General features: G+C 42.1%; 1 protein-coding gene across 5 annotated transcripts in view; it reads right to left on the bottom strand.

The window, feature by feature from the left end:
- taok3a (TAO kinase 3a) overlaps nt 1-22500 on the bottom strand; it is a 54496-nt gene that overhangs the window by 15871 nt on the left and 16125 nt on the right. For 4 of the 5 annotated variants that reach the window (XM_017452052.3, XM_017452053.3, XM_017452051.3 and 1 more), the window contains 11 exons: nt 17090-17183; nt 10932-11139; nt 10438-10509; nt 9896-9997; nt 9455-9500; nt 8217-8313; nt 7885-7998; nt 7134-7225; nt 5864-5957; nt 5206-5287; nt 3503-3670 (listed from right to left, as the gene is read on the bottom strand). In XM_017452052.3, the coding sequence (XP_017307541.1) occupies nt 3503-3670; nt 5206-5287; nt 5864-5957; nt 7134-7225; nt 7885-7998; nt 8217-8313; nt 9455-9500; nt 9896-9997; nt 10438-10509; nt 10932-11063 (999 nt within the window). In that variant the 5' untranslated portion in view covers nt 11064-11139; nt 17090-17183. Of the gene's footprint in view, nt 1-3502; nt 3671-5205; nt 5288-5863; nt 5958-7133; nt 7226-7884; nt 7999-8216; nt 8314-9454; nt 9501-9895; nt 9998-10437; nt 10510-10931; nt 11140-17089; nt 17184-17656; nt 17814-22500 lie in introns of those variants that run through there. The other variant, XM_047149945.2, reaches the window with a different exon arrangement.

Raw genomic sequence — 22500 nt, 5'->3', positions numbered from 1 at the left:
TATTTTATTCCAAAAGGATGAGTGATGGAGACTAACGAAAACACGGAACGCTCACGGGAAGATTAGCACAAGGATGTCAATCACAAACGATGACGATTTTCATTTTTGGTGTCCATTTTATTTTTATTTCTTTTTAATTACTTCTATGATAAAACTAGCGACATCTGGTGATAGCTTTAGAACGAACACAAAAAACATTTACTTTCAAATGCCAACATTTACAAAACAAACACTACGGTTCACCGTTAAACACCAACATTCTCTGACATTCTTCGTCGAAGACTAACGTTCAAACGCCAACGCTCTAGAGAATTCTACATCATTCACCATCCAACACCAATGTTCTCCAACACTAATTAACACCAATGTTCTCCAATATTCATCATCAAGCACCAACATTCTCCACTCATTAACAAACACCAATGTTCTCCAATATTAATCATCAAACACCAACATTCTCCAACACTCATTAACAAACACCAATGTTCTCCAATATTAATCATCAAGCACCAACATTCTCCACTCATTAACAAACACCAATGTTCTCCAACACTCATCATCAAACACCAACATTCTCCAACACTCATTAACAAACACCAATGTTCTCCAATATTAATCAAACACCAACATTCTCCAACACTCATTAACAAACACCAATGTTCTCCAATATTAATCATCAAACACCAACATTCTCCAACACTCATTAACAAACACCAATGTTCTCCAATATTAATCATCAAACACCAACATTCTCCACTCATTAACAAACACCAATGTTCTCCAATATTCATCATCAAACACCAACATTCTCCAACACTCATTAACAAACACCAATGTTCTCCAATATTAATCAAACACCAACATTCTCCAACACTCATTAAAAAACACCAATGTTCTCCAATATTCATCATCAAACACCAACATTCTCCAACACTCATTAACAAACACCAATGTTCTCCAATATTAATCAAACACCAACATTCTCCAACACTCATTAACAAACACCAATGTTCTCCAATATTAATCAAACACCAACATTCTCCAACACTCATTAACAAACACCAATGTTCTCCAATATTCATCAAACACCAACATTCTCCAACACTCATTAACAAACACCAATGTTCTCCAATATTAATCATCAAACACCAACATTCTCCACTCATTAACAAACACCAATGTTCTCCAATATTCATCATCAAACACCAACATTCTCCAACACTCATTAACAAACACCAATGTTCTCCAATATTAATCAAACACCAACATTCTCCAACACTCATTAACAAACACCAATGTTCTCCAATATTAATCATCAAACACCAACATTCTCCAACACTCATTAACAAACACCAATGTTCTCCAATATTAATCAAACACCAACATTCTCCAACACTCATTAACAAACACCAATGTTCTCCAATATTAATCAAACACCAATGTTCTCCAATATTAATCAAACACCAACATTCTCCACTCATTAACAAACACCAATGTTCTACAATATTCATCATCAAACACCAACATTCTCCAACATTCTCCAACACTCATTAACAAACACCAATGTTCTCCAATATTAATCAAACACCAACATTCTCCAACACTCATTAACAAACACCAATGTTCTCCAATATTAATCATCAAACACCAACATTCTCCACTCATTAACAAACGCCAATGTTCTCCAATATTCATCAAACACCAACATTCTCCAACACTCATTAACAAACACCAATGTTCTCCAATATTCATCATCAAACACCAACATTCTCCAACACTCATTAACAAACACCAATGTTCTCCAACACTCATCAAACACCAACATTCTCCAACACTCATTAACAAACACCAATGTTCTCCAATATTAATCATCAAACACCAACATTCTCCAACACTCATTAACAAACACCAATGTTCTCCAATATTAATCAAACACCAACATTCTCCAACACTCATTAACAAACACCAATGTTCTCCAATATTAATCATCAAACACCAACATTCTCCAACACTCATTAACAAACACCAATGTTCTCCAATATTAATCATCAAACACCAACATTCTCCAACACTCATTAACAAACACCAATGTTCTCCAATATTAATCATCAAACACCAACATTCTCCAACACTCATTAACAAACACCAATGTTCTCCAATATTCATCAAACACCAACATTCTCCAACACTCATTAACAAACACCAATGTTCTCCAATATTCATCATCAAACACCAACATTCTCCAACACTCATTAACAAACACCAATGTTCTCCAATATTAATCATCAAACACCAACATTCTCCACTCATTAACAAACACCAATGTTCTCCAATATTCATCATCAAACACCAACATTCTCCAACACTCATTAACAAACACCAATGTTCTCCAATATTCATCAAACACCAACATTCTCCATCAGACACTGACAATCAAACATAAATACTCTCCAAAATTCACCATCAAAATATCAACACTCGTGTTCACTATTAAACCCCGACACTCTCAATCAAACAACAGCATTCTCTAGTAATCATCACCAAACACCGACATTCTCAGTCACCCTACATCAAACAGAAACATTGGTCAACCACCAACACTTTCCAACTTTCACCCGCATTCATCATAAAAGACCAACACTCATTATCGAATACCAATGTTCTTCCTTAAACATTGCCATTCTCCAACACACAACACTCTCCAGCATGAATCATCAAATCCCAACATTCTTCATCAAACACCGACGTTCTCTGTACAGGGGGTAGAACATTCAATAAACCTGCCTAAACGCAAATGTGGTTTGAAACACCAACTCAACATATGGGTTTAATCGCACAATATTTCAGTGTGTGTGTGTGTTTATCTGTAACAGACTTCACACAACAAACACACGTGAGACACACAAAGAGGTGGCATTCATATGAGACCCAAGGTATCAACAAATGGTGTGTGGTGTGAGGGTTTATCGGTTCAGACTCTGCAGCAATCTGCTGTAAATCCTGTTAATCGGGTTCAGCGCGTTCGCTCTGCTGCTTAAACTTCTCATGAACCTCAATCCTTAGAATGTGACGCTGTCCCACTTCTTTAACACCTACCATATAAATAAATGCGGTGTTTATTGGTAGTTCCTGGTACTAGTGGTTGCGAGTTCGAATCCCACGAGTGGAGAAATGTTGAGGTTTTAACTCGGAGACTGCTCAGCATTGGGCTTCGATTGGAAACTGTATCACCTCACAAGAATTCCATCAAAGCTGAGCAGATGCTATACGTATGAAAGCAAACGGTCCTGTGTGTGATTGCTGGAAGGTTTCTAGAACGTTCCTCATTGGTGTTTCTTTATCGTTAGACCTACTCCTGAACATAATAAAGCCATGGAAGATGATGAGTAACGGTGTTTGATAGAAAATGTTGGTTAACAGTCAACCGGTCCGTTTCTGGTCAAAACTTGAGACGCGTTATCAACAATAGACTGTTTATTTCCTTAGCGTTCTTTGCGCCTACCTCCTCCTCCTCCTGGGATTCTCCCATCGGACTGTTATGTTTCTCCTGGTACAGGATCTTCTTCATCTTGCGGTACTGCAGGTTGTCCAGCTCCCGCACGGCGTCCTTCGTCCTCTGGATCAGGTCCACGAGGACCCGCGAAGGCCGATCACGACGCACAAAGTCATGCTGAAAGAGAGAAGAGAATCACGGCCACACGTGCGTCAGCTTGCAAAGAAGGTCTGTGCAAACTAAAGGATCATATACAGATGGTATAAAGAGAAAAGGTTTAATACAGCGAGACATTTTGTGTCCAAAAAATGCATTTTTATGACTTATATAATATGTATAGCGCAATAGCTCAGGCAATAAGTGATTTTAATGCCAAGTATTTTTATTCAGCGTGATCTTTAAAGCCAAAAATCTGATAAAGAGAGGGGAAGGACAGCAAGGGACGACGTGAAAACAAAACCGTGAGCTGGGAAACAGACTGACAAGGAAGCAGTCCCTCTCGCCTTATGAATGCCCTTCCAATACATCACATAATAACCAAACCCCGTTCCAATACGCTACGTCATGACCAAACCCCCCAGTTCCAATACGCCACGTCATGACCAAACCCCGTTCCAATACGCTACGTCATGACCAAACCCCCCCTTTCCAACAGTACGTCATGACCAAACCCCGTTCCAATACGCTACGTCATGACCAAACCCTGGTTCCAATACGCCACGTCATGACCAAACCCCCCGTTCCAATACGCTACGTCATGACCAAACCCCCGTTCCAATACGCCACGTCATGACCAAACCCCCGTTCCAATACGCTACGTCATGACCAAACCCCGTTCCAATACGCTACGTCATGACCAAACCCCGTTCCAATACGCTACGTCATGACCAAACCCCCGTTCCAATACGCTACGTCATGACCAAACCCCCCCTTTCCAACAGTACGTCATGACCAAACCCCCGTTCCAATACGCCACGTCATGACCAAACCCCCCCGTTCCAATACGCCACGTCAAGACCAAACCCCCCCGTTCCAATACGCCACGTCATGACCAAACCCCGTTCCAATACGCTACGTCATGACCAAACCCCGTTCCAATACGCTACGTCATGACCAAACCCCGTTCCAATACGCTACGTCATGACCAGACCGTATTCCCATCTGATGCTTTGCACAAACATTTTACGTTAGTGTATACAATTACGAGTTAAAAATGGCCTTACAGCCATTTGGCTGTAAGCCATAAGCCTTACAGCCCGACTTCACAAAGCGAAAGCGTGAGCGCTTCCTCCTACGACTCTCATTTAGGTCAGAGAGCGAGACTGGCATTATATCAAATGTACACATTCAACAAAACACACACACACACACACACACACACACACACTTGTATTGACTTTCCACAGATCCCACTGGTACAGGAAATGAGTGGATAACATAGGCATCACTATATTCTGTGGGTGGATTGCGCGCATGTGTGTGCCTGTGTGCGCGCGCATGTGTGTTCCCGTGAGTCAGCGGGGACAGATGAGTAAGAAGCACACTGTCAGAGCAGGAAGCTGCAAATGATATGGTGAGGAGGAAGTGAGAGAGCGTAGGCGACTTGCTTTAACGTTCAATATTGAGCAAGTTACTCACACCTGTGTGTGTGCGTGCCCGTGTGTGCGTGCGCGCGCGCGTGTGTGTGTGTGTGTGTGTGTGAATAAGCTCACTTGCAGGAGTTCAGCTGAAGAGGGTCTGTCTTGAGGTATTTTTTGTAGGCAGTAATCCACGAAGTTCTTGAACGCATCCGACCTGCACCCAGAACAACAAACAAACAAGCAAAAAAAAAAAAAAAAAAAAAAAAAAAAAAAAAAAAAACACCCCACACATACGAAAAATTATTTTCTAAAACAACCACAATGTTCGATTTCAAACGTATGCAAAATGTCAGCAAGTCTGAACGACGTGCATCAGGAAGCGGTTGGATGACGGCGAGTTACTTTATTTGGTCAACGCCGTCGAGTGCTAACGCACAAACTGCGGACCTACAGCTTATTTTATACTACCCATGATTCATTGTGTGGTGCCGCAATAATAGAAACGAGCAACCTACAGGAAGCCGATATTTTACACATCACGTGCAGTACTCGGACAGCAAATGATGTACTGATAGAGAGAGTACCAAGTGTAAATCGCAGTAGCGTAAACTAGCTAGCTATTAATTAGTGATTACTGCAAGAACATCCTCCATTTTGTTTTGCTTTTTATTCATTCGTGAATTAGTATTTTACTGCACGCAGTAGTATAATGCGCAGAATTTTGTGTGTGCGAGCACGTGTGTAGGGGGTGTGTGTGTGTGTGTGTGTGTGTAGGGGTGTGTTTACTCACCAGCCATCGGACTGCAGCGTGGGCGAATCGTTCTGAGCGATGTGATATAAGGCACTCATAGCATTCATGTTGAACAGAGGAGGTTTGCGCTCGGCTATACAGGGGGAAAGGAAAAAAAAAAATAAATAAATCAATAAAAAAAGTGTTGAAAAGTCCCGATTTTATATTTCGGATTATCTAATATAAATGTAACTAACAGTAAATCGCTTAAAAATCAATTAAATAATATACTGTGAGGAAAAAAATGACAGCTCTCAAAATCTATTATCCTATTACATACTATTTAAACCTTTATACACACACTCATACATTTTATATATATATATATATATATATATATATATATATATATATATATATATATATATATATATATATATATATATATATATAAATAAAACAATGCAAATGTCGGCTTCTCAAATCTGATTGGTCAGAAAGTGTTCATCTTAATTAATGTTAATTAATCTTCTGTAACAGCAGCTCTGAGAGTACCGCAGTACTGTGCCCGTTCGAATACGTTATCGTTTCCATAGTAACAGTAACCATTCACAGAGATTCGCACGGCCGATGCTCCACATAAACGGACGAAAAAGAAGTCATCGATTACGGTGAGGTTTTCCTGAAGTAACACGGCGTTTATTCAACACGTTACGTAAGGAGTCTCCGGTGTCAGCGCTTCGGAACAGCCAGAGGGAAAGCTGTGACTATGAAGTCTTCCGACATCTTCGAGAGAGAGGAGTTTTACGCTTCTGTGCAACATGAACGTGGTGAACATGTTTCTGAGTAACACGGAAAAGAAAAGGAAAAAAAAAAAAAAAAAAAAAAAGAGAAGCTGGTGAGGGAACGATTGTTTATAGCTGCTTTAAGGTCAGTGAGAACGGGAACGAACTTGTTTTGTAGACGTTGCACAACATTACATGTAACTATAAATGGAGAAAAAAAAAAGGACGGCGTAGAAACGAAGTAAAAAAAAAAATCCGAATTCGTGGCAAACTGCTGTAGTTTAAAAGGCGAGTAAACCACACGTTGGATATGCGCTTATTGGTAAATAATCAACACCACCCTCACCCCGTCGCTGATTATCTTCCTGTGACGTTTTCTCCTCATTATCAGAGTCGCACATTATTAATGCCGTAATCTTTCACGAGTGCAACAGCGGGGAAGCGTAACACACTCTGTCTGTTGCTACTATGAAAGTTCTCAATTTTGTTGGAAAGGGGACACAAACTTTTGCACTTGACTGTACACACAGACACACATTACTGACCTAGCTCAATGCAGGTGATCCCCAGAGACCAGATGTCCACCCTGCCTTCATACTGGCCTTCGTCCATGGCTAAAATCACCTCAGGAGCCATCCTGTTTAAACACACACACACACGCACACACACACACACACACACACACACACACACACACACACAAATTAAAAACAAGGCTAAGTTTTGCCCCTGTCCGTGTCCCAGCGTCCTTGTTCTAATGGACACTGTTCTGTTTTGTTTTATGTGCCACTAATTCGCCGTCACCTTATTTGTCCTTCTCTCTTTCTTTCCGCCTAGTTCTCTCTGTCTCTCTCCCCTTCACGCCGTCTCTTTCTCTCACTCATTCACTCTGTCCCTGTCTCCTTCTCTCTGTCTGTCTCCGTCTGTTTTTCTATTTGTCCCCATCCCCTTCTATCCATCCCTTTCTCTCATCTTCTCTCTCGGACCGTCTCCATCTCTCGGTCTCTCTCTACTTGTCCCCGTCCCTTTCTCTTGGTCTCTTTCTCTCTCGCCTTCCCTCAGTCTCTCCGTTTGACCTCGTCCCCTTCTCTCCATCTCGGTCTCTCTTCTTCTCCGTGTCTGTCTCGGTCTGACGGTCTCTCTATTCGTCCCTGTGCCCTACTCTCTTTCGCTTTCTCGCTCTCCTACTCTCTGTCCGTCTCCATATCTCCGTCTCTGTCTCCCTGCGTTTCCACAGCTCAGTCTTGCTCCGTCCGTCATTCATCCGTGTCATAAATGTGATGGACAGACACTGACCAGTATGGCGTCCCCACAAACGAGTTGGCTGGAGAGCTAATGGAGGCGGAGCCAAAATCAGCCAGTTTAACCTGCCCGGGCTCAGTCAATAGGATGTTTCCCGCCTTGACATCTCTGTGAGTGAGAGAGTGAGAGAGAGAGAGAGAGAGAGAGAGAGAGAGAGAGAGAGAGAGAGAGAGAGAGAAATAAGTACAGTACAGGTCCTCATTCCTCCCACAAATATAACAGCCATAAAAATAATACACCCTTTTTTAGCATGCGGACTCATTTAACATAAACGTTTGACAACACACACACACACACACAGCAAGTGAAGGCAGGTAGGAACTCACCTGTGGATCATATTATGGGAATGCAGGTAAGCCAGTCCCAGCAAGGCACCATGGGTGATGGCAGCGATTTCAACCTCCTGCAGTGGTTTCTTATGAACTGCACAAACAGCACAACAGCAGCGTTAAAGCAAACAAACAAAAAACAAGCGCAGGCTTTAAACTCAACAAACATCAACTCGGCCAAATCAAAATGTTGGTGTGTGATGGAGAATGCTGGTGTTTAAACAAGAAAGCTGGTGTTCAATGAAGAAAGGCCGTTAAGAGTGAGAATTTTGTGGTGAATCTGGGGATTAGTTGTTTGAATGGCGGTGTGTGTGATAGTGTTTAATCAGTAAATGTTGGTGCTTTTTTGAAGGATATTTGTTTGTAATTATGTCTGATGGCAAACGGAGTTTGGTGGTGAACGTTGGAATCTGATGGGGAATGTTGGTGTCTGATGGGGAATGTTGGAATTTGATGGTGAACTTTGGTGTTTGATGGTGAATGTTGGAATTTTAATGGGGAACGTAGGTATTTTAATGGGGAACGTTGGTGTTTGATGGGGAACGTAGGAATTTTAATGGGGAACGTAGGAATTTTAATGGGGAACGTTGGTGTTTGATGGGGAACGTTGGTGTTTGATGGGGAACGTTGGTGTTTGATGGGGAACGTTGGTGTTTGATGGGGAACGTTGGTGTTTGATGGGGAACGTTGGAATTTTAATGGGGAACGTTGGAATTTTAATGGGGAACGTAGGAATTTTTATGGGGAACGTAGGAATTTTAATGGGGAACGTAGGTGTTTGATGGGGAACGTTGGTGTTTGATGGGGAACGTTGGAATTTTAATGGGGAACGTTGGAATTTTAATGGGGAACGTTGGAATTTTAATGGGGAACGTTGGAATTTTAATGGGGAACGTTGGTGTTTGAAGTGGAATGTTGGCGTTTGATGTGGAATCCAGGATCACTGTGATCTGGGCTTATCGCAAAACAGATTAAAATGTTACAACTGTAAAGAGAATTAATCCTCTTAGGATTGTATTTTGAAAATCGGCCTTCATGTTCACTCATTTCAGAATTTCAGTATAACAAGACACAGCCACACAGTGCCACATGACCACACAGTGTAAACAGCATATTGCATGTATAGAGCGTGTAGTGCATCACTGCACAGAACAACTGTACACCAAATTGTGTGTGTGTGTGTGTGTGTGTGTGTGTGTGTGTGTGTGAGAGAGAGAGAGTGAAAGAGAGATTACCCTCTAATAAATCAGAGGCTGAGCCTAAACAGTACTCCATGACCAGCTAAAAGAGAAAAAGATAATAGCAGTGTATTAGAATGCCGTATCCACCACATACGTCAATTCTATTGTATAAACGATCGTAAAGGCTGCTTAGGTCAACTTTGATGTCTAGTTGACAGAACATCAAGTGACGTAGACGTTCGGAGGCACGTCAGAGGCATGTTATGACTTTGAAGCTCAGCATATTTTACTGGTGTCAGAGTGACATAACGCTACTGTTGTGGCCGAATCATTTCACCCATTCACATGTCATGTCACCTAAAATGTCACGTGACATACCGCGGGCCTTGAGTCAACTTGCGGGTAGAGTTAAATGCCGCTTTTGTTACGACATGGTGAGCTATAGGAATAAGCGCTTATGCGTGTTTATGTACGAAGGGCTTTAGTGATACAAACCCAGGCAGTGTTGTCTTTCAGGTAGCAGCCTTTGTACTCGATGGTGTTTGGGTGTCTCAGCTGTTCTAGAAACTTGACCTCCTTAATGATGTCCTGCCACTTCTACACACACACACACACACACACACACACACACACACACACACACACAGCAGGTTGAATTACGAGAGATTATAAGATGTGACCTTACTGCCTGCTACTCAACAGCGTAAACAAATTCTAAGCAGGAAAGATAAAGTTAGCTGCCACCAATTAACATGGTCTCATTTGCATAATTCTAATTAACGCCCAAGAGCAATATTTGCTTTATTCATGTAATAATTATTCCTGTAAAACTGTTCCAAATATAACAATGATCCTTTAAGCATACCGTATATTCTGGACAATAATTATCCTAAAGGACTGAATTAATTCGGTCAGCCGATTTATTACTACGTGGTTATTATTATTATTATTATTATTATTATCTTATTACCTGGACTAAACTGAGCTCTTTTATCTATTAAATTATTCTTTTTTTAAATGCTCGTTTTGGTTCGCACCTCTGTGGTCTGTTTGCCATTATAAGACATCTTCTTAATGGCCACCACCTCGCTGGTGTAGGAGTTTCGGGCCTGTGGTAGAAAAATAAAACGAAAGACAACAGGGTAGAAACATTTCATTAGTGACCCACAAACCGGCGTCTGGAAAACGTTCAGCTCTAGTCATTTCTTCCAGAGCTAATAACATCCAAGAACATTAGCTAAGGTTAGCGTGTAATGTAAATTTAGCGGTTGTGGTAAAAAAATAAATAAAAAAAAAACTAAAAACAATTTTTTAACTTTGGAACCAATCTACGTAAGCAGAGAAGTCCATAAAATCGCAGCAAGTCACTGATAATTATACGATTCGACCGATGTTCACGTTACTGTGCCTCCTTATAGGGAAATTCATATTCAGTACCTAAAAATATCCGTCAGGAACTCAAGCGAGTGAATATTAATCAAGCGTCGTCGTTTGTTGTCGTTGTTTTTTTTCCCCCTTGGAGAATACTCACGAAGTAAACGGCGCCGAAGCTCCCATGGCCGATCTCGTGGAGGTCGCAGAACACCTCCTCCGGGTCATCTTTGAAGAAGAGGTTTGCGAGCTCGGGGTCCTTCAGCACTACTTTCTGCGTGGACGACGGCATGGTGGGTTAGCCTGAACGTCTGGAGACCACCCGCTGCTCACACGCATCCGCCGGCCACGGCATTTACCTGCTCTACCTACACACACACACACACACACACACATACACAGAGAGGAAGATTAACTTTGATGAAGTTTCAGAAGATTCGAGACACTTTCAGCTACAAAAACACCAAATCTGCAAACTCTCAGAGCTCTAGCGCCACCAACAGGTCAAACTTTGGGCAAATTTCAAAGTGCGTTTAGATACCCATAACGTTTGAAGCGTGTGGCGAAAATTTCAATTCCGCGGATCACGCCGAGCTCAACGGATCCTATGGCGTCAATTTCTGCCTAATTAGATGTTCAGCCATCTTGGATTTGGTCAAATACTCTAATACTTTCCCCACTACACCTCCTACAAATTTTGTCCAAATTCGGCTCATAACATCTTCAGACCAATCCGCAGAAAAGGAACGGAATTTTGAACGGAATTTAAATTTTCACTTGTAACAAGAAGCCAACAAATCTAGCGATGAAGTCGCCAACCAGGAAGTGACGCTGTGTCTCACTAACGACTTTACGCACCGTCATGAAATTTGGTACGTTTCTTCAGGATTATGACCTGAGGCTACGCAACAAATTTCACGACGGCGCCACCTATAGGTCAAACGTTACAATGACATGTATAAATGACCGAACGTAATCAGTGTTTTCGCTACTCCTCCTACAAATTACGCCCAAAAATCATCAAATTTGGATCACATCATCTTAAAACCTGTCTAAATGCTGCCTCCGGCTTTAATTCATACTTCTGTTTCTATGCTTACATTTCATTTTACTTGCACTGTTGGTAAAGTTTTTCTTTTTTTGCATGGTTTGTACAGCTTTAAAAGAATTTTTATCCTTTTTTTTTTTTAAACTAGTATGTCTCCATCTATATTGTGTTTCCAAATGTATTATTTTTATCTTCATCATTTTGTTTACCTCTTGAGCAACTGGCACAAGAATTTCTTTTTTTGATCACTAAAATTGATCTCATCTTAAAACGTGTTCCACATTTAAAAAAAATAAAATGAAATAAAAAAAATAAAATAAAAGTTCCACATTAAACCGAAATGTCTATATTTGAACTGGCACATCTAAAGAATAAGCTCTATAATAAGAATAAGCTCGTAACACTATATCACTGTAGGGGTGTGTGTGTGTGTGTGTGTGTGTGTGTGTGTGTGTGTGTATTTGGAGGATCGTGACTGTATATCATATAAAAATATATCATACTTATGTGTGCTGTGAAGGAATCAAGTGTTCATCATCTGCTTGTATTACTCACCATGACACACACACACACACACACACACACAGCTGCGAATACCACTGTCCAGGGTGTCATTTGACAGATTAACCAGCCAAAAAAAAAAAAAAAAAAAAAAACAAAAAAAAACAGAGCATGCACACACTATAAACATGTATCGGGCGTGTTATAAACAGTATATAAAGATAGATAAAGAGTGGAATGATATGGTGTTGGAATATTTCCACATATTAATTGTTGTGTTTCTTCTCTGATCGGTTTCTTATGCACGGTGTATGTTTTCCCCGTGTTCATTTCTCCTCCGTCGTACCTCGGGTTTTACTCTGAGCTGCTCCGACACGTCAATAACGCGTAACGTAATTTCAGACTTAAGCGGACTCCTCTCCCGGAGACAGCGAGCAAAAAATACACACTTCTGGCAAACTAACCCCCGTCGTTTAGTCACGGCGGCGTCTGATTGGTCGGTGGGACGCATTAAAAGACAAGACGGAGACGGAGCCGTGTCTCGCTATTGCATCATATCGGTCTCTGTTGGATTTCCCTCCGTCTCTGTGCTCCGGTTGCCGCCGTTTCTCTCGCTTCAAACGCTGACTGGGATGATGTAAGAGGTTTGCTGAAACCTTACTGGCTCGGCCGTATGGAGGGGAGGCCAAACAGGAGCGAGGGATTGATGGAGGAAATGGGAGATGAAGTGGGGGGGGGGGGTTTATTACAGAGGTCACATGACACACTCAAGAGGAGACGCGGGAATGATGCAAGAACACACCAACAGGTTGGGGGAAACAGAGAAAGAGAGAGAAAGAAAGAGAGAAAGAGAGAGAGAGAGAGAGAGAGAGAGAGAGAGAGAGAGAGAGAGAGGGATGGGGAAGAAAGACAAAAGAGAGGGAGGAATGAGGAAGAGAGACAGAGAGCGTGACAGAGAGACCGAGAGGGAGGGATGGTGAGAGAGAGAGAGAGAGAGAGACAGAGAGGGAGGGATGGTGAGAGAGACAGAGGGAGAAAGCGAGAGCGAGAGAGAGAGAGGGAGGAATGGGGGAGAGAGACAGAGAGAGAGAGAGGGAGGAATGGGGGAGAGAGACAGAGAGAGAGAGAGAGAGCACGAGCGTGAGAGAGAGAGGAATGGGGGAGAGAGACAGAGAGAGAGAGAGAGGGAGGAATGGGGGAGACAGAGAGAGAGAGAGAGAGAGAGAGAGCATGAGCGTGAGAGAGAGAGGAATGGGGAGAGAGACAGAGAGAGAAAGAAGGAGAGATGGAAAGAAGGGGAGAAAGAGAAGGGGTGACAGAAAGAGAAATATATTTAAGTTGGTTAATGCTTTAAAAAATATATCAATATCATACCGGGGTGTGTGTGTGTGTGTGTGTGTGTGTGTGTGTGTGTGTGTGTGAGTGAGAGAATGTGTGTGTGTATCAGATGTGATGACCATCCCATACAGCTCTTCTTTTCACAGTAGAAAAGCTGCCAGCATTACTCATTCATCTGTGTGTGTGTGTGTGTGTGTGTGTGTGTGTGTGTGTGTGTGTGTGTGTGTACTTTAGATGAGCATGTTTTATTAAACATGCATGTAACACGCAGACTGGTGCAGCACTGAAGACGTCAGCTTAGTCAATTGTGCGCACACACACACACACTCACACACACACACAATTACATAAAGAAAGAAAGAAATGTGAATCTAACCGTAAACAATAAATAGAAAATACAAAAGTGATAGAAAATAGCAATAAAAAGAATAAATAATTTTTTTAAAAGTAATGAAATTATTTAAATTAAAATAAAATGAAAGAACAAACAAACAGACAACATATGGATTTCTAAAAATATAAAAACATAATAAATACATACGTACAATACAAGACATCTTCCCTTTCTAATCAGTGTAACGTTTAGACTAAAGCAGAATTTATTAATATCCACACACACACACACACACACACACACACACACACACACAGATGTCTTGTGCGCCAAATTGAAAATATTTTCCTGTAATGATCTGCATTTATTTCACCACAATGACACTATTACTGCCCATTACAACAGCTACGAAACTACTGTGTGAGTGTGTGTGAGTGTGTGTGAGTGTGTGTGTGTGTGTGTGTGTGTGTGTGTGTGAGTGTGTGTGAGTGTGTGTGAGTGTGTGTGTGTGTGTGTGTGTGAGTGTGTGTGTGTGTGTGTGTGTGAGTGTGTGTGAGTGTGTGTGAGTGTGTGTGTGTGTGTGTGTGTGTGTGTGTGAGTGAAGCGCAACACCTGAAGGCGAGCGATGAATATTTCACCGCAGTCTCTCAGGCAGGAGAGAGGCTTTGATACGAGACCAGGCTAGCATCATCTTCCTCTTTAATCAGCGCGTGCATGTGCGCGCGCACACACACACACACACACACTCACACACAAGTGTCATGGAATAAATAAATGATGACTGCAGAATTGCTAACTGCTACAAAGGAATATTCTCTCCCTCGCGCGCACACACACACACACACACACACACACACACACTAAATTTATCTTGAAATGGTCGGATCATTTCTGACTGAACCCCTGTGTTTATAATCTTTACACATTGGTGTGGTGTGGGTGGAGCTAAAACGTTCGTGGAGATGGAGCTACAAGTCAGAGAGAGAGAGAGAGAGAGAGAGAGAGAGAGAGAGAGAGACACACACACACACACACACAGGCACCCTGCATGTTGTTGTTTTTTTTATTTACTTATTTTTGTAATTATTATTTTTTTATTCCATTTTAACCGTTATTCCTATTATCATTTTCTATTATTATTATTCTTATCTACACTGCCCTCCAATAATATTGGCACCCTCTGTAAATATGAGCAAAGAAGGCTGTGAAAAATGTACTTTATTTTTGAACCTTTTGATATTTTCTTAAAAACATTCAGAAAAATACTCTCCTGTCATGGATATCAAACAATTACAAACACAACACAGGATTATCCAAAAAATATATACATCTCTATTAAATATAGGTGTGTAACAATTATTGGCACCCTTTTAGTCAATTCTTGGTGCTAGCTCCCTTCACCGAGATAACAGCTCCGAGTCTTCTCCTATAACGCTGATGAGGTTGGAGAATACATGGCGAGGGATCTGAGAGCGTTCCTCCATACAGAACCTCTCCAGATCCTTCACATTTCGAGGTCCACGCTGGTGGACTCTCCTCTTCAGTTCACCCCACAGGTGTTCTATGGGGTTCGGGTCAGGGGACTGGGATGGTCATGGCAGGACCTTGATTTTATGGTCAGTAAACCATTTCTGTGTTGATTCTGATGATGTTTTGGATCATCGTCCTGCTGGAAGATCCGACCACGGCCCATTTGAAGCTTTCTGGCAGAGGCGGTCAGGTCTTCATTTAATATCTGTTGATATTTGATGGAGTCCATGATGCCATGTGTCCTAACAAAATGTCCAGGTCCTCTGGCAGAAAAACAGCCCCAAAACATTAAAGATCCTCCTCCATATTTAACCGTGGACATGAAGGACTTTTCCATACGGCTACCTCTCTGTGTGCTCCAAAACCACCTCTGTGTTTATCACCAAAACGTTCTATTCTGGTTTCATCTGACCGTAGAACCCGATCCCATTTGCAGTTCCAGTAGTGTCTGCACACTGAAGACGCTCGAGTTTGTTTTTGGATGAGAGTAGAGGCGTTTTTCCTCAAACCCTTCCAAACAGCTTGTGGTGATGTCGGTGACTTCCGATTGTAGTTTTGGAGACTTTCTGACCCCAAGACACGACTAACATCTGCAGTTCTCCAGCTGTGATCCTTGGAGATGTTTTATCCACTCGAACCGTCCTCTTCACAGTGCGTTGAGACGATACAGACACACGTCCAATTCCAGGTCGATTCGTAACATTTCCAGTCGACTGGAACTTCTTCATTATTGCCCTGATGGTGGAAATGTCCATTTTCAATGCTTGTGCTATTTTCTTATAGACACTTCCCATTTCGTGAAGCTCAACAACCTTTTGCCGCACATATTCCTTGGGTTAGGGTTATTTATACCTCTGTGAAACAGGAAGTCCTGGTTGAACAATGTTCTGTTCCTAATCACCCAAGTGTACTAACAAAAATAAAAAAGTAAAATATCAAATGGGAATATACGATAACTGTTGCACACCTATATTTAACATAGATATTTTTTGTATAAACCCCGCGTTGGGTTTGTAACTGTTTGATATCCATGACCGCAGAGAATTTATGGGAATATTTTTTTAACAAAAGATCAAAAGGTTAAAACAATAAAGACAATTTTTCACAGCCTTCTATGCTCATATTTATCAAGGGTGCCAATATTATTGGAGGGCAGTGTAAATTGACGCTTTGGCGATATTGTATGTAAACGATCATGCCAATAAAGTACTTTGAATTGAAGTGAGAATGAGAGAGAGAGAGAGATAGTGAGAGAGAGAGTGAGAGAGAGAGGAGAGAGAGAGAGATAGAAAGAGAAACACAGTGAGAGAGAACGAGTGCAAAACTGCGAGACAACGAGAGAGAGAGAGAGAGAGAGAGAGAGAGAGAGAGAGAGAGAGAGAGAGAGATAGAGAGAGATAGAGAGAGAGAGAGACAGACTGAGTGAGAGATAGAGAATCTCTCTCTCCCTCTCTCACACACACACACACACCCAGTCACTGTAGAACTATGGTCTAAAATGGAACACAAAGTGGGAGGATATATACATCTACAACACACACACACACACACACACACACACACTTACCTTTAAACGCAGTGTGGGATGGAGCTGGATTGGGCCGAGAGTGTCCTCTATTCCTCCACCATCTGATTCATGACCAACAGATACACTTATAGTCCTGCACACACACACACACACACACACACACACATTCATGTTATTAATTTATTTATCTGTTCATTTCTCTTTCTTTTCATAATCAGCAATCGGATTAAGTGTCGAAACAAATCCGAGTGTCTTTTGAACATATTTTGTTCATTCACACACACACACACACACACACACACACACACACACACACAGAGTTTATTAATGTACATGTACGCAACACTCTCATTTCAGCCTTTTTTGGTGGCCTTATACCGCACTCCATCGAAACCGCCCGGTCACGTTAACTCAAGTGCATTAACGAAGCTGTTTAAAGAAATCACAAGCTTCTCTTTTTGGATTTTTTGAGTGTGTGTGTGTGTGTGTGTGTGTGTGTGTGTGTGTCATATTGTCATTCTTACACGGTCTTGCACCAGCCAACTTTAACAAGTACGGGCGAGTAATCCAGAATCTGAACGGAAAAATCAATAAATCTGCGCTTACGCAATTCGCCATCACGCTGGAGTTTAAAACCGTGTGGGATGGAGCCGAGAAACCCATCATCAAATCTACAGATGATCTGAAACATCCTTTTATTTTATTTATTCCACCGGTCTCTCCACCTCACCTCTTCACTCTTTCCCCCGGATTTATCCAGTCTCTTCTCCCCGCCCCACTTTCCTAAACCTGTCTCCTCATCTCCTCCTCCTCGTCTTCCGTCCATACTGTTTCAAAAAAAAAAAAAAAAGAAAGAATTTTTTTTTTTTTTTTTTTACGAGAGCAGGGTGACTAACAAACAGGCCGAAAGGGAGATGAGTGTATTGTGCCGTGTTCTTCGGGTTCCTGAATGATTCATCGCCTCGACATCAAACGCTCCGAAATGGCCTTACATGGACAAAAACGCATCAGAGAGCCGTATTCCCGTTTCAAGAGGAAACGATCAGCGTACGTCGACTTACCGCTATTTTTATACCATCACATCGTCATCGTCACCTCGTGGACGGCGGAACCCGGTGCGATCGCGTCGCTCTTTTCGGTATTTTCAGGAGAATTCGAGCCAGATAAAGCCACACGGATATTAAATAAACTTTACAAACATTTCCTTCATGTAAAATTACCTTTAACAACAACAACAACAACAAAAAACACATTAACGCAATTAACTCGAAACAAAAGCAGGTTTTGGGATGAACGTTTATCCTCCGTTCTCCATTAGGTGGTGGAGCGTTCTTGGCAGAACCTTTTAATAATCGTCGGGATTTAAAACTTCTAAAAGAATTGCAACTTTCCACGGACTATAAGACTACAGCCGAGTCTGGATCTGGACCTTTTTATGTTCTGTGAGAGTTCTTCACCAGTCCCTTGTTTGCCCTGAGCAGTTAACCTGCCCACTGTTCTTCAGAAAAATCCCCCAGGTCCTGCACATTCTTCACTTCTCCGGCATCTTCTGCGTATCCGAGACCCTTTCCGGCAGCGGCTATACGATGTTCGGATCCGTCTTCTCACGCCGAGGATGATCGAGCGACTCGAGAAGGCAACGTGATGCGTTAAGAGCCAGGGGGGTGTAAACTTTTGAACAGGACGATGGGTGTAAATTGTTATCATTCTTTACGTTAGGCGTACGTCAAGTTACGACCTCAAGCGTATATGATAAAAAGCTTTAAAAGAATTACAATTGCTTAGAGGGTATTTGGTAGAAGCGCAATCTTTGGTTCTGGATTATTCTGTGGGATTTAAACCTAATGTTCTGGAAGGGTAGAATCGGAATCTTGGGTTCTGTACCGTTTAGCTTCGAACCTTTGGTTCTAGGTTGTTTGGTGAAAGTGGAACTTTCCGATCTGGACTGTTGGTGGGATCGGAACCTCTGGGCCGGTAAATTGTTAGGATCGGAACCTTTAGGGTTCGAGTCCGTTTGGTGGACTTTTAAGAATCTGGTTCTGGATTCGTGTGTAGAATTAAAACCTTTGATGGAATTACAACATTTGCTTCTAGACAACTTGGTAGAACTGGAACCTTTGGTACTGGGATGTAGTGTGGGTACAAACTTTTTCCCCCAGCTCTGTTGGTGGTACTGCCACATTTGGGCCCGGATCATTCGGTGGGATTATAACCTTTAGTTCTGGAATGTTGGAAATAATATATTTGGTTTTGTACCGTTTGGTCTGGATTGTTTCCTTGGATTTAAACATATCGGTTTGTTGTACTGGAACGTTTGGGCCTGGATTATTTGGTAGGATCGGGGCCTTTATCTCTACAGTGGTAGAATTCGTGTATTCGGTTCTGGACTGTTGGTGTTACTGGAACCTTTGGGTCTGGATTATTTGGTAGGATTATGACCATTAGTTCTACAACGGTAGAATTAGAAACTTTGGTTCTGTACTGATTGAACTGATAGATTTGGTTCTGGTTTGTTTGCTGGGATTTGAACCTTCTGCTGGGAATTGTTCATTAGAATCTGAATCTTTTACTCTAGACCAGTGGTCACCGACCCCGTTCCTTGAGATCTACCTTCGTGCAGGTTTCATCTCCAACCAAAATCTAACACACCTGTTTTTCGCTGATCAACAACTCCTTAAGGCAATAATTAAGGTCAGGTGGGAATCATAATTCTTGGAGCTAAAGTCTTCAGGAAGGGAGACCTCCAGGAGCAGGAGCAGGGTTGGTGACCACTGCTCTGGACTGCTTGTGGTATTGGAAACTTTGGCTCGGTACTATTTGAACTCAAACCTTTGGGTCTGGATTATTTGTTAGGACTGGGACAAAAGGTTTAAGGCTCTAGTTCTACCTTTGTAGAACTAAATGTCCCAATCCTAACAAACAATCCAGAACCATTTGGCTCGAACAACGGTAGAACTACAGCCTTAAACCTTTGGGTCTGAATTGTTTGGTGAGATTAAAATCTCTTATTCTAGACTCCTGATAAGATTTGGAATTTTTGAGTTTGGACCTTACGTTCAAGAATGTTAGGATTACAATTTTGTTTCTGTAATTTGTTTGGTTTAGAACTTTTGTATTAAACTGCTGGCGCTGGAACCTTTGGGCCTGGGTTATTTGGTGGGATTAAAACCTTAGGTTCTAAAATGGCGCAATTGGAATTCTTTAACTGATGTGCGAGAGAGTTTCCCGACTATCAGGACGTTACAGAAGTGTGTCGGCTCAAACTGCTGGAAGAATTCTCCTGTTAGCGTGTCGAGACTAGCGGCATGATCAGAACGTCACGTACGAGTCGTTACGTGGACACTCCTGGCCGGTTCACACACACTCCTGGGTGTGTTCTCCATGCTTTACATAAACAGAAATATATCTGTAGCAGTGCACAGCTCAGTCAGCTCTCCTTTCCCTGACAGATAAGCGATAAGAAGTCTGAGGGGAACCGAATCTTCACGCTATCAGCTCCACGGAGCTGCAGGCTCGGCATGAAATGCATGAAACGACCGCAAATGATATTTTAAATGGAAAGGAGGTGGGAAAGATTAAAGGAGTAATATAAAAGGGTTCGACGGATCCAGAGACAGAAAAACGAGCATGACGGAAAAGCGTCAAGAAAGACAGCGACAGATAGAGGCAGACGTGGCGAGATAGCGACAGGAAAAGAGAAGGACGGGACAAAGTGACGCACGGAGAGACGCCATGACGGAGGAGGACAAGAAAAGACGGGCGAAAAGAAACGAGAGAATGAGAAATAAGCAGGGGTGCCAATATTTACGCTTCAGGCATAGGATTGAACATTTTTGACTTGCAGAGACAGCACCCGGGTCACGAGAGACGTACTCGCTTGTGGTGGCGCGTACTTTCGCGTCGGGGTTCACCTCGAGCCCGTCGGCCTCGAGGTCGTGTGTTCCGAGATTAGGATCTCCTTCCTGGCCGATGTACATAAATACAGATGTTTACAAAACCTTCCTCCATTTCACTGCTGATTTACTGCTGTACAAATTCATAAAAGGCGTCGTTTCTTTCGTTTATCGATTTTTAACGCCACGTCAGCGGCCGGGCCGTCCCACGGCGAGCACGGGCTGAACGGTACGAGATCATACGAAAGGCGTTTAAGCTCGATACAGGACGGGGAAGAAAAAAAAAAAAAAAAAAAAAAAACAATCCTAAAAACGCATTCAGGTGTCAGCTTCCTGAATATTTCCGCCGTCTGACAGCATCAGAAGGCACTGTGGTTCAGGAAGACGTACGGTGCAAGGCCCTTAACCCTCTCAACTCCAGGGGGTGCTATATCATGTATCGCTATATGTAATGCATACGTGACCAATAAACCGATACTCCTTATCATTATACTTCTAGAATATCCATTTTGGTGTAAGATAAAAGGTAGAAGGACGCAGAAGAGTATATACACGATCGTAATTCTTGAGGAAAAAAAAATAAAAATAAATAAAAAGAGTCGATATCCATTTTGAATCGGCCGGTCCCTCGTCGCAATATAGACTGCAGAAGATATGAGATTCAATAACTTTACTTCGATTATAGATATTAATACTGAAGAGGGTGACCGAGCGAAGACTTCTGACCAATCAGAATCGGGAACTCTGAGGCGACGTGGAGTAAGATAGAACAACAGTGTGTGTGTGTGTGTGTGTGTGTGACATTTTCCTCACGGAGTGTCATTATTAAACCAGCATGTAGTCGCTCAGCCTTTAGTGCACTGTACGGAAAAAGAGCTACAGCTGCATCACGACGGATCAAATCCAACGGGAACGTATGTGTGTGTGAGTGTGTGTGTGTGTGTGTGTGAGCGAGATTAATATCGTAATATAGGTCAAAGGAGCTGAGCGCTCGGCTTATTTAAGACAGCTCTGTGTAACGCTCATCCTCATTTCATCGCTCGTCCTCTCTCCCCTACACACTGATCTCGGTCGAGAGGGTGAGCGTTCCCATGATGCCTTGCGTGAGAGTGACAGCACTGTTTCCCGTGTTGTTATGCACACTGAAAGCCTTCAGCGGCAACTTTTTTTTTCGTGTGGATAGACTGGAAAACGAAGTCTTCCATCAGGCCCGGGGCCATGCGCTAGCCCACATCTCTACTCTAAAAAATGAATACACAAACCAACATTTGCATACTTCATGCGTGTGAAGTGCAAAACATGGAGGGAGAGAGAGAGAGAAACAGGGAAATTTCTCTACCTAATTTGTGGGAAATCAATAATTCAGTCCTGACCTAGAGAACGACACGAGCATGTGTGTGTGTATTTATAAGCAAGAGAAAAGAAAAAAAGAAAAAAAAAAAAAAAAAAAAAAAAAAAAGAGAGAGATGGTGAGTAATGCAACGGGGGAAGAAAAAAAAAAAAAAAAAGAAAGCACACACACACCTTACAAGGAAGCCTGCCAATTATGACACTTTT

The sequence above is a fragment of the Ictalurus punctatus genome, chromosome 22 (genome assembly GCF_001660625.3).
Source record: "Ictalurus punctatus breed USDA103 chromosome 22, Coco_2.0, whole genome shotgun sequence".
Taxonomy (NCBI): Eukaryota; Metazoa; Chordata; class Actinopteri; order Siluriformes; family Ictaluridae; genus Ictalurus; species Ictalurus punctatus.
The sequence above is the reverse complement of the archived record's forward strand: the minus strand, read 5'-3'. Positions and strand labels throughout refer to the sequence as shown.